General features: G+C 45.1%; 1 protein-coding gene across 1 annotated transcript in view; it reads left to right on the top strand.

Annotated features, from left to right (window-relative positions):
• Nucleotides 1–9,501, top strand: part of nipbla (NIPBL cohesin loading factor a) — a 43,788-nt gene extending 34,287 nt beyond the window's left edge. The window contains exons 33-45 of the mRNA XM_030791239.1: nucleotides 762–892; nucleotides 1,259–1,399; nucleotides 1,551–1,799; nucleotides 2,648–2,738; nucleotides 2,927–3,100; nucleotides 3,240–3,430; nucleotides 4,545–4,652; nucleotides 4,744–4,947; nucleotides 5,096–5,242; nucleotides 5,665–6,029; nucleotides 6,286–6,460; nucleotides 7,374–7,544; nucleotides 8,906–9,501. Coding sequence (XP_030647099.1) covers nucleotides 762–892; nucleotides 1,259–1,399; nucleotides 1,551–1,799; nucleotides 2,648–2,738; nucleotides 2,927–3,100; nucleotides 3,240–3,430; nucleotides 4,545–4,652; nucleotides 4,744–4,947; nucleotides 5,096–5,242; nucleotides 5,665–6,029; nucleotides 6,286–6,460; nucleotides 7,374–7,544; nucleotides 8,906–9,274 — 2,516 coding nt within the window. The 3' untranslated portion in view covers nucleotides 9,275–9,501. The remainder of the gene's footprint in view (nucleotides 1–761; nucleotides 893–1,258; nucleotides 1,400–1,550; nucleotides 1,800–2,647; nucleotides 2,739–2,926; nucleotides 3,101–3,239; nucleotides 3,431–4,544; nucleotides 4,653–4,743; nucleotides 4,948–5,095; nucleotides 5,243–5,664; nucleotides 6,030–6,285; nucleotides 6,461–7,373; nucleotides 7,545–8,905) is intronic.
• Nucleotides 9,502–13,034: the final 3,533 nt, after the last annotated feature.

The raw sequence follows: 13,034 nt of genomic DNA on the forward strand, positions 1-13,034 counted from the left end.
CACACTAATGTTGCATTGAAGTACGTACTGCACACTAATGTTGCATTGAAGTACGTACTGCACACTAATGTTGCATTGAAGTACGTACTGCAGGAGTACGCACTAAAGGACTGTAGACAGAAAGAATGCTAGAATTTGGACGCACTGATGAGGTAATCAAATTGTGCCACATTTTTGCACGTGAGCTTTATAATCGCGGTTTAATGACGACCGCCTGTAAACAGACAGTGGTACATTTCAAAACCCGACTGCACCAACATGTTACTTATTTATACTTCTAAAGACTTCTAACATTTAAATAATGTTTACAGAACGTTTAAAAGATTCCTGAAAACTGTTTATTTACACATAGACAAATATGTTTAGTCATTTTAACACAGCGTCTTAAGACCTGTACAGTGGTTGTCCCTTACACTTGAAAATCTTCTCAGTCACAAATGACCGCGTCAGAAACGACCCTTTTTTCCATGTGGCCTTATGGGATTGAAAAGTGTCCAGTGCTCGCATGCTTCGTTTTTCCCAACCGAAGAAGTATGTCATCCGGGTACTATTCACACACTACTCTACGCATTTGGACGTACTACTAATGGTGGCGTGCTGTTTTGACGTACTATTTAGTACGCAGGTATGCTGTTTTGGACGCAGCCTAAGTGTTCTGCTCGTGTCATATGAGAGAAGGCAGTTTCATTTCTCTTATTATCTCTGTGTTTGCCATACTCTTTGCCATATTTGTTTTTCTCTTTTTTTGTCTGTGTTTTCAGAGAATAAGAGCGTAAACTCCACTCGTCTGGTGGCCTGCATCACAACTCTCTATCTGTTCAGTAAAATCCGACCGCAGCTCATGGTCAAACACGCTATGACCATGCAACCGTACCTGACCACCAAGTGCAATGTGAGTTCTCCTCTCCACGCTGCAGCTGTGTCACAGATCAAACTGCACTCACACCCAGGAGCCTCGGCTGTGTCCCAGCCCTCACACACACGGCCTGTGTGATCCTCACACTAGAACATGGCACTTTTCCTCCTAGGGCATTCCAGTGCTTTTGACTTTTGTTCCAGTCCTGATTCTGCTATGGTCCTCACCCCTCACCCCTGAGCCTCCCACTGAGGGCGCCCTCAACCCCTAGCCTGTGTGTGGTGTGTGTGTTTGAGGAGGACTGGTGTGTGTGTGTGTATTTGAGGAGGAATTGTGTGTGTGTTTGAGGAACCGTGATGTGTGTGTTTCCTGACGGCCTGTGTGTGTGTGTGTGTGTTTCAGTCCCAGAGTGACTTCATGGTGATCTGTAATGTGGCGAAGGTGCTGGAGCTGGTGGTGCCTCTGATGGAACATCCCAGTGAGAGTTTCCTCACCACCATAGAGGAGGATCTTATGAAACTTATCATCAAATACGGAATGACTGTGAGTTACACACACACACTCGCTCGTATACACACACACACACACACACACACACACACCACACACTCTTATAACACACACACCTGACTTGCTCTTTCTCTGTCCCTCTCCCTCTGTCCCTGTCTTGTCTCTCTCTCTCTCTCTGTCTCAGGTGGTGCAGCATTGTGTGAGCTGTCTTGGTGCTGTAGTCAACAAAGTCACACACAACTATAAGTTTGTGTGGGCGTGTTTCAACCGTTACTATGGCGCCCTAACCAAACTAAAAGTCCAACACCAGGAGGGAACCAACAGCATGGCGCTGGCTGCCACCAAACCTGCCCTCCTCAGGTCTCTCTTCACTGTGGGAGCTCTCTGCAGGCACTTCGACTTTGACCTGGAGCAGTTCAAAGGCAACAGCAAGGTGCACATACCACTTCTGTCTCTCTCTCTTCCTTTATCTGTCTCTCTCTCTTCCTTTATCTGTCTCGCCTTCTGTCTCTCTCTTCCTTTATCTGTCTCTCTCTCTTCCTTTATCTGTCTCTCTCTCTTCCTTTATCTGTCTCGCCTTCTGTCTCTCTCTTCCTTTATCTGTCTCTCCTTCTGTCTCTCTCTTCCTTTATCTGTCTCTCTCTCTTCCTTTATCTGTCTCTCTCTCTTCCTTTATCTGTCTCGCCTTCTGTCTCTCTCTTCCTTTATCTGTCTCTCTCTCTTCCTTTATCTGTCTCGCCTTCTGTCTCTCTCTTCCTTTATCTGTCTCTCTCTCTCCTTTTATCTGTCTCTCCTTCTGTCTCTCTCTTCCTTTATCTGTCTCTCGCTCTCCTTTTATCTGTCTCTCCTTCTGTCTCTCTCTCCCTTTATCTGTCTCTCTCTCTCCTTTTATCTGTCTCTCCTTCTGTCTCTCTCTCCCTATATCTGTCTATTCTTCTGTCTCTCTCTGTCTACATATGTCTGTCCTTCTGTCCCTATATCTGTCTCTCTCTCTGTCCCTGTGTCTTTGTATCCTTATGTCCGTATGTCCTTATGTCCTTCAGTCTCTTTGTTTGTGTGTCTTCACTCATGCTTTGGACAGTGGTCATGGTTATTGGTAGCAGCAGTAAGGAGTGTGTAGTGATTGTGAATTACAGTCATAGTTGGCATTGTATTTAATGTGTGTGTCTGTGATATACTTCCTGATTGTGTAAAAATGGAGAGAACTGTGTGTCTGTGTATGTCTCCAATCACACTCACTCTTATCATTCCTGTTGTTGTCCTATTCACTCCATTATCCAGATCGTTATCAGGGACAAAGTTCTGGAGCTTCTGCTGTACTTCACCAGTCATGAGGATGAAGAGGTGCAGAGTAAAGCCATTATCGGACTAGGTAACACACGCACGCGCACAGACACACACACACGGGTATACCTCACTAAGGATAGCTTAATATATTTAAACCTGTTTTACTGTGACATACATGCACCATTATTCGCTTAAACATACACACACACCCTTCCTCTCTCTCTCTCTCTCTCTCTTTCTCTCTCTCTCTCTCTCTCTCTTTACATGTCGTAGGTTTTCTATTCATCATGCATCCCAGTCAGATGTTTGTTCCTAAGGTAAAGGAGCTGTATAACGGTTTGCTGGCTGATCAGAGGAGCTCAGTGGCTCTAAAGATTCAGGTGTTGAAGAATCTGCAGATGTACCTGCAGGAGGAGGACTCTCGAATGCAGGAGGCAGACAGAGAATGTGAGTGATGTGCCCCTCTCACACCACTAAACCCCCCCACCAACAAAATCCCTCCCCCACATTCAGCTAAACCCCACCCTGGTTGGAACAGCGCTCCAGCAAGGTGTGACTGTGTGTGTGTGTGTGTGTGTGTGTTTAGGGCAGAAGCTGTCGAAGCAGGAGGACCTAAAGGAGATGGGAGACATATCATCTGGGATGAGCAGTTCTATCATGCAGCTGTACCTGCGTCAGGTGTTGGAGGCCTTTTTCCACACACAGTCCAGCGTGCGTCACTTCGCCCTTAATGTCATCGCCCTCACACTCAGCCAGGGCCTCATACACCCAGTACAGGTACACACACAGTCTCTCACACACACACTGTACCACTCACACACTCTCACACTCTCTCACACACACACACACCCTCTCTCACTCTCACACGCCCAAACACACACTCACACACTCTCCCACTCTCTCACACACACACACACACACCCTCTCTCACTCTCACACGCCCAAACACACACACACACACACACACTGTACCACTCACACACTCTCCCACTCTCTCACACACACACACGCACCCTCTCTCACTCTCACACGCACACACACACACACACACATTCCAGCATCCATTATTTTGGTCCTACGCTCAGCGAAGTCCTCACACATCTAATACTTTCATCTATACAGACATACACGCAGGCACACAAACATAAATACACACTCACACACTGATGTGTATACACGCAGGCACACAAACATAAATACACACTCACACACTGATGTGTATACACGCAGGCACACAAATATAAATACACACTGATGTGTATACATGTATTCACAGATAAACAAAAAACATTACTAACTCATACACAGTCAAACTGTTCTAACTCTTATACACAGTCAGACTGTTCTAACTCAAACACACAGTCAAACTATGCTAACTCACATACACAGTCAAACTGTTCTCAATTACACAGTTGAACTGTTCTAACTCATATACACAGTCAATTTGTGCAAACTTATATACACAGTTAAACTGTTCTAACTCAAACACATAGTCAGACTGTTCTAACTCAAACACAGTTAAAAATGCTAACTCTTATACACAGTCAAACTGTTCTAACTCATATACACACTCAAACTGTGCAAACTCATATACACAGTTAAACTGTTCTAACTCATATACACAGTTAAACTGTTCTAACTCATATACACACTCAAACTGTTCTCATATACACAGTCAAACTGTTCTCATATACACAGTCAGACTGTTCTAACTCATATACAGTCAAACTGTTCTAACTCAAACACATGGTCATAGTCATGTACTCTGCCTTTAAACGGCCCAGCTTGACTTAGCTTCACTTAATTCAGCTGATAAATTACACTTTCCAAAAAGAAAATAATGACAGTAACCCTTAGAACATAACTCTCTCTTTTACTTTTATAACTTTAGTGTGTACCGTATCTGATTGCCATGGGAACAGACCCAGAGGCCAGCATGAGGAACAAGGCTGACCAGCAGCTGGTGGAAATCGATAAGAAGTACACCGGTTTCATTCATGTGAGTCCCTGTCCATCAGTCACTCAGACACACACACGCAGCCCTGACTGTGCTGTCAGACAGGATTAAAACTCTGTGTTTTCTGGCCCAGATGAAGGCAGTGGCGGGGATGAAGATGTCGTACCAGCTGCAGGAGGCCATCCAGCTGGCGGTGAAGGGGAGCATTATCCGTGGTTTCCGACAGGACGAGTCAAACACGGCGCTCTGCTCTCACCTCTACTCCATGGTTCGCACCAACAGACAGCACAGACGGGCTTTTCTCATATCCCTACTCAACCTGTTTGACGACAGCTCGGTGAGGATCACACGCACACACTCTCTCGCTCTCTCTGGACTGTGAAGTCATGCAGTATGTGTGATTCACTGACGTTTTTCAGTGCGTGTTAATCTGTGAAAGGTGTGAATTAACTGTGTTTTGTGTGTGTGTGTGTGTGTGTGTGCAGAAGATGGAGGTGAACACACTGCTGTTCATTGCGGATAATCTGGCGTACTTCCCCTACCAGACCCAGGAAGAGCCTCTCTTCATTATGCACCACATAGACATTACACTGTCTGTGTCCGGGAGTAACCTCCTGCAGAGCTTTAAAGAGGTACACTCACACACACTCACGTATACACTCACACACTCACGTATACACTCACACACTCACACCAATGTATACACTCAGACATGCCAATATACTCACACACTCACGTATACACTCACACAAATGTATACACTCTCACACACACACGTCTACACTCACACACGTATATACTCACACAAATGTATACACTCACACATGCCAATATACTCACACACTCACGTATACATTCACACACATGAATATACTCACACACTCACGTATACACTCACGTATGCACTCACACAAATGTATACACTCACACACTCACGCACACATATATATACCCTCACACACACATGTATACACACACACACGTATACAGACACACACACACACATACACACGGGCAGAGTGAACAGTGTGTGATGAATGGCTGTGCTTTGCAGTCTCTAGTGAAACTAAGGGGCAGAAAGCGTGAGCGTGGGCAGCAGCAGAATGGCTCTGACAGAGAAGAGAGAGGAGAGAGAGTGGAGGAGGAGGAGGAGGGGGAGGAGAACAGGCAGATAAACACCAGTGCCAACAGAGGGGACGATGAGCGAGACGGCGCTGGAGATGAGCAGCAGCGGCCAAAGAAGAAGCAACTCGGCGGTGACTCGGATTCGGAATCTGAGCTGGAGAACGCGGATGCTGTGATGGAGAGACTTCCTGAAGATGCCACGCCCCTAATTGACTTTGCCAGAGCGTCACAGGGAATCCTACTGCTGTTGGTGCTCAAACAACACCTGAAGAATCTCTACGGCTTCTCTGACAGGTACCGAGTGCATTTCCCTCGCCCGCTCTGAGACACACACGCTCACTCATTAACAAGCCTCAGGGCAGTTCATACAGCACACTGACTTTGGAAGGCTACAGACTCCTCCACACCCATACTACACTCTATCATCTGCTCACATAGCTGTGATTTTACCGCGGTTTCTACTGCAGGTATGAAAGTGTCAACTCTCCACCATCCCTTCCTCCATCCTGCTTCTCTTTCCCTCCCTCTCTCTCTCTCTCTCTCTCTGCAGTAAAATCCAGAAATACTCGCCAACAGAGTCAGCCAAGGTGTACGACAAAGCCGTGAACAGGAAGACCAACATTCACTTCAGCCCTCGTCAGACCCTTGACTTCCTGATGAACGATAATCTGAAGGAAGATCTCACAGATGAGCTGAAGAGGAAGATTGTAACACAGTACCTGGACGTAAGCAGGCCTTCTCCACACACACTCCTCCACACACTCCATAATCCCAGTTCACACTGTCCAACGCACTCCCCAATCCCAGTTCACACTGTCCAACGCACTCCCCAATCCCAGTTCACACTGTCCAACACACTCCCCAATCCCAGTTCACACTGTCCAACACACACTCCCCAATCCCAGTTCACACTGTCCAACACACACTCCCCAATCCCAGTTCACACTGTCCAACACACACTCCCCAATCCCAGTTCACACTGTCCAACACACACTCCCCAATCCCAGTTCACACTGTCCAACACACTCCCCAATCCCAGTTCACACTGTCCAACACACTCCCCAATCCCAGTTCACACTGTCCAACACACACTCCCCAATCCCAGTTCACACTGTCTCACACACTCCCCAATCCCAGTTCACACTGTCCAACACACACTCCCCAATCCCAATTCACACTGTCTCACATACTCCTGAATCCCAGTTCACACTCTTCCACACACTTCCCAATCCCAGTTCACACTGTCCAACACACTCCATAATCCCAGTTCACACTCTTCCACACACTCCCCAATCCCAGTTCACACTGTCCAACACACTCCATAATCCCAGTTCACACTCTTCCACACACTCCCCAATCCCAGTTCACACTGTCCAACACACTCCATAATCCCACTTAAATTCCAAATCTTACTGTAGACACTACCACAAATCAAATCAAATCTGAACTATATTTAAATTCTTAGTTATGTTTCTTTAAATTCCTTTTGATCTCTTAGATATGTAACGTGAATGTGTCTGTGTATGAGAATTCAGTTTGTCTTGTGTTCTCCCTGTGGAAGTTTGTGCAGGGGAAGAAGAATGCTTTATGTGCAGTTCGCATCAGCGTAATGTTGACATGATATGACATCTGTCCTAGTTTAAGTTACTGATGGAGCACCTGGACCCTGATGAAGAGGATGAGGAAGGTGAGACGAGCGCTAATGTGCGGAACAAAGCCATCTCTGCCCTTCTGGGTGGGGCCAGCCCAAGAAACCACGCCCCCGACTCGGAGGAGGACGACAGCGATGGGGAGGAGAGAACCCCTGGGGTGAGAGCACTGGCATTCTCCTCACTGTGTAATGATAATGAGGAGAATTAGAGTGATGCTAATGGGACCAGTAACATAATGACATATTTACTAAAGATTCAGAGTTACAGCAATAATAAAAATAAAACAGTTAACCAACCAACTGAGCAGATTAACACAACATTTAATCTTCATGTATCATCTCTCTAACTGCTTCCTCCAACAGTGAGAGAATCATAGGCAGGATGGATGCTATTATACACTACAGTTACATCTCATACAGTTGTAATTACAACTCATTCAACAGTACATTCAACTCCACTTACAGTGCATTCAACTCCAGTTACAGCTCATACAACACCACATTCAACTCCAGTCACAGCTCATACAACACCACATTCAACTCCAGACACAGCTCATACAACATCACATTCAACTCCAGTTACAGCTCATACAACATCACATTCAACTCCAGACACAGCTCATACAACATCACATTCAACTCCAGTTACAGCTCATACAACATCACATTCAACTCCAGTTACAGCTCATACAACATCACATTCAACTCCAGTTACAGCTCATACATCACATTCAACTCCAGACACAGCTCATACAACATCACATTCAACTCCAGACACAGCTCATACAACATCACATTCAACTCCAGTTACAGCTCATACAACATCACATTCAACTCCAGACACAGCTCATACAACACCACATTCAACTCCAGACACAGCTCATACAACATCACATTCAACTCCAGACACAGCTCATACGACATCACATTCAACTCCAGACACAGCTCATACGACATCACATTCAACTCCAGACACAGCTCATACAACATCACATTCAACTCCAGTTACAGCTCATACAACATCACATTCAACTCCAGTTACAGCTCATACAACATCACATTCAACTCCAGACACAGCTCATACAACACCACATTCAACTCCAGACACAGCTCATACAACATCACATTCAACTCCAGTTACAGCTCATACAACATCACATTCAACTCCAGACACAGCTCATACAACACCACATTCAACTCCAGACACAGCTCATACAACACCACATTCAACTCCAGACACAGCTCATACAACATCTCATTCAACTCCAGTCACAGCTCATACAACATCACATTCAACTCCAGTCACAGCTCATACAACATCACATTCAACTCCAGTCACAGCTCATACAACACCACATTCAAATCCAGTTATATCTCCAATTACAGCTTATAGAACTACAGTGACAGCTCCATGTAAAGTTCTAAGCACAGTTACAGTTCATCCAGCACTAATATTAGTTCATAGATAGAACATGTATATTTGAGTTGTGGTTCATTTCTACCCCTGGTCTCTCTGCAGGCATCTCGGAGGGCTAAACGTGTCACTGATTCGGGTGATGCCACGGGCAACATGAACGAGCCTCTGCAGGTGATGGATGTGATCGCCATCCACTGCCCCAAATACCGGGACCGCCCCCAGATCGCTCGCGTCGTCCAAAAGACGCCCGACGGCTACAGCATACATTGGCTCGCCGGCTCCTACTCCAGCCCCTGGACCGAGGCCAAGCGGCGGGATGGACGCAAACTCGTGCCTTGGGTGGACACTGTCAAAGAGTCTGACATCATCTACAAAAAAATCAACCTCACCAGCAGCCACAAGCTCACTCACAAAGTGGCCCAGTCTTTACGGTCCCTGTACGCGGCCAAGGACGCAGCCAGCTCCAGCTAATGACACACACACACACACACACACAGCCGAACAAGAGCCAGAGGAGAGAGAGAAACACTACGACTAAACTTCTGCTCCGTGCGTACGGCAGCTCTGGAGGGTTGTCCTTGGTCCCAGGATGCATGGCTGAGGTGTGGCAGGAAAAATCTAAATGTTAAGAAAAACATTGTTTTCTTTGGGTGCTCCTTTTTCGCTGTTGTGCAGCAGAATCTGGTTGTTTGATTTCTACTCCCAGTGTATCATAGTTTAACATAAAAATGTTTATATATTAAAAAAAGAAATTTAAGTATATACTGAATGTTGGAAATTAGTTTGTCATTTTATTTTTTTTCCTTCTTTTTGAAATGTTATCTCTAGCGGCCATTGGCTTTCAGTAGCTTAGCTCTTCCTCAACTGATTCTCTTGATTTTTATTTTATTTTCTCCTTTTTTTTTTTTTTTTTCTTTTCTGTTGAACTGTATGTCCATTTTGTACCATAGCAACGTGTGGATGTAATTTATTGTTTAAAGCATGCAGTATGTGGGACCTGTTTAGGAGGAGGGATTTTTGTAAATGTAGATTTTGCTGTATTAGGTCACCTCAGTCACAGGCAAAGGGACCTTCTGATGGAACAAATACTGCAATAAATTTTCTACTTCTCTTAGTCACTGTACTTGTCTGGTTGCTTGCGTTTTTGCCTTTTTTGGGTTTGTGTTGATGATGTCACCAGGACAGGACACAGTCACCCCAGCAGTGGCAGAGAAACTCGTGATCTGGTGGCCTCTGAACTGGGCCACTGCGGACCTCAGGAACTTCATACTGTCCAGAACTCCAGAACAGCTGAAATGTAGCTGTGCATTTCTCTTCCATTTCTGTTCCTCATTATCAGGGGGAAGAGAGTTGACAACCAATCCCTGACTGTCCTTTGATTAGGCACTGACCTGCCCACCTGGCTTTGTCACGGATTGGCTAAGTAAATCAACTACTCACTCGGCCTCGTCACGGATTGGCTGAGAAAATCACCTGCCCACCTGGGCTTGGCTCGGATTGGCTGCGTAACTGAACCACACACCCGTTATTGCCAAGATATCCCTGTGTTCTCTTTACCTCACCTGACTAAGGCTTTTATGTCAAACTGGTTGATACTGATGGAAATGTATTTTATTTAAAAACAAAGGAACTAATTTTAATACCGTGAAGAGAGACGTTTTATTTAGCCTATCTTTATCCCACTCAGTCTTTTTATAAGGAAAATTGTTCGTACTGGTGATATGTAAATATGGACTATACAAACAAAGGTCATTTCTGTTTTGGAAAAATAAAGGCATTGTATTCTAATTTACTGCTAAATGTAACTGTCATGGGTTTTTTGCTCATTCAGTTTTTTGGTGAGCTATTATTCCTATTTTTCTGCTCATACAATCTTTTCTGTGTATTTTGTTGTATTAAGATGTTGTCAGTGTGCATCTGTCTCATTTCTGACGTCGCTTCAGAATAATTTCATTTACCCTTCACATCTCCATGATCCCCCCCCGACACTATACTCCAATAAAGGCTCTGAGAAAAACATCCCTGGCCTTTGCTATAAACTGTGGTCTGATGTAGTCTGGTACACTGATATGATCTCCTACAGAGTGGTTTAGTATGAGGATATGGACACTTGCTCACTGCTGAAGAACATCCGATCACCAACCACCTTCAGATCTGGCACTGCAGTACTTCGTAGTGCCAGTAGATAGCAGCCTAATGGAGTCCCTCAGAGTGTGAGCGGCTATAACGTTGAGGGTTTAGACAGCAACTGTCTAATGACACTGTCCTGATCACTAACTATCACGAATGGATTGATGAAGAAGAACAGATATGACATGGAGGAACTGGTTCGTGCTTGAGCGGCATTCACACAGCGGTCAGCACTCTGCATCAACTCATTTAGACTTCATTAAGGCCTCGCCAAAGAGGCCTTTTCTGTACAGTTCTCTTTCTATTTTTCCACAACCCTCCAGAGAGGCTTCACAGACAAAACCCTAGTGCAGGGTAGTATGATGAACGGCTTTGGCTGTAGAATTTAGGGAACACGGAAAGCGTATTTGATGGATAACTTCCTCCTCTCTTAAGCGTTACTGGAGTTTCACCGCAGGGACCGGACAGTAAAGTTTCTCTCATTTTCCTGATTGGTCGGTTTTTGTTTGGCTTCTCCCTCCAACCGATCACGGGAACGAGCCGTCCCGACACCTTCCATAAACAAAATTGTACTGTGGCCAGTAAACAAAGATTTAAATATTTAAAACGTTATTAAAGTTGCATGCCCACAGTACTGGATACGACAAAGTTTGTATGATTTATTCAAAGTTTCCTGATACCACCGTCCCAGATGAACTGTGATATGGTAAAAGCTAACATGTTCTGCAGACTGCTCATATTTCTGACATGTTTTCTCCTGAGTAGTGGAAGTTACCCTGACTCTTCTCTCGCCCTCGTCCTGACCGTCCCGGTGAGAGACTGAAAGACGTAACGACAATTCCAAATGTTTCAGAGAGGATTCTGACGCAGAACAACGAGTTTTTAAACTGTTAAATTACTTTGACAATGTTGAACATAATACAAAACGATGGTGCTTCTGATCTGTTCATCACGTTTATCGGCACCGCTGAGGTAAAACTCATACGACTATGGCTAAATAGTTGATGAAAGCTCGGCTGAGGGAGAATATCTGTATCCCGAGCAGTTTGACACGGAGTCTAATCCACTGTGACTGCGTATAAAGAATCTACGTTCCGTTTTCGGCGGAGAAGTGTTTTAAATGAGTAAGTCTCCGTAAAATGAGGTTTGGTGATCTAACAACCATTCCATCTGACTGGGCTGAAATGTTAACAGTAAACGCTAGCTCTGTGTAACAGTCTGACCATCTGCACTGACGGCCATAGCACAGAATAATGACATACCTGTCGTCAGCAGCAGTCACACTACAGGTGAATGGTGTGTGTGTGTGTATGTGTTTGTGTTTGTGGTATATGAGGTTGTCGTCATAGGCAACAGGTCTTCAGCAGACATGTGGTGGCGTCTCTATGTGATTAGCTTAGCAGAATAGGTCTGTGATGGTTTGTGAAGTGTGTGTGTGTGTGTGTGTGTGTGTGAGAGAGAGTGTGCGTGCGCGCGCGCACTCTCTCTTGTCCACCTGTGGAGGCGCTGTGATGTTGGTGCAGGTGTTGCTGTTGGAATGGGTGATGACTGGGAGTCAATGGGACACTGTCATTCTGGGCATTATGTCTCAGAGAATGTGTCTGATTTATGGTGCCGACAGATTGACTGAAGATCTGAATTGTGACCCTTCACGCTTATGATTTTTTAACAATGCATCCAGACCTGCAGGGTCACAGAGAGTGTTAAGCATTCATTAATCCTTTAGTACCAAGAACACACACACACCACATGCACACAGATACACACACACACACACAAGCGACAGCGACAGTTTCCACCGAGCTTAAAGACATTACTCATCTATGCTGTTACCTCTGAGGTATCTGCTAAATGGAAAAAACACTCCAACACAAAGAGTTAATGAAAGCAAGTAGGCACTCACCATCACACACAACTAAACAGGAAACACATGCAGTCGCTGTGTGAATCCACTGCATTTTCATGAGGATTGAATAGATGTCAGGCTGGTGGACTCTTGTCAATTTCCACTGTCTTTTCATCTGAATATCCCATGATTTTCACTGTCTCGTTGTAATAATCCTGTTAGGCATGCACAGGGGTTTAAGTGTGTGTGTGTGGT

The sequence above is a fragment of the Chanos chanos genome, chromosome 14 (genome assembly GCF_902362185.1).
Source record: "Chanos chanos chromosome 14, fChaCha1.1, whole genome shotgun sequence".
NCBI classification, from domain to species: domain Eukaryota; kingdom Metazoa; phylum Chordata; class Actinopteri; order Gonorynchiformes; family Chanidae; genus Chanos; species Chanos chanos.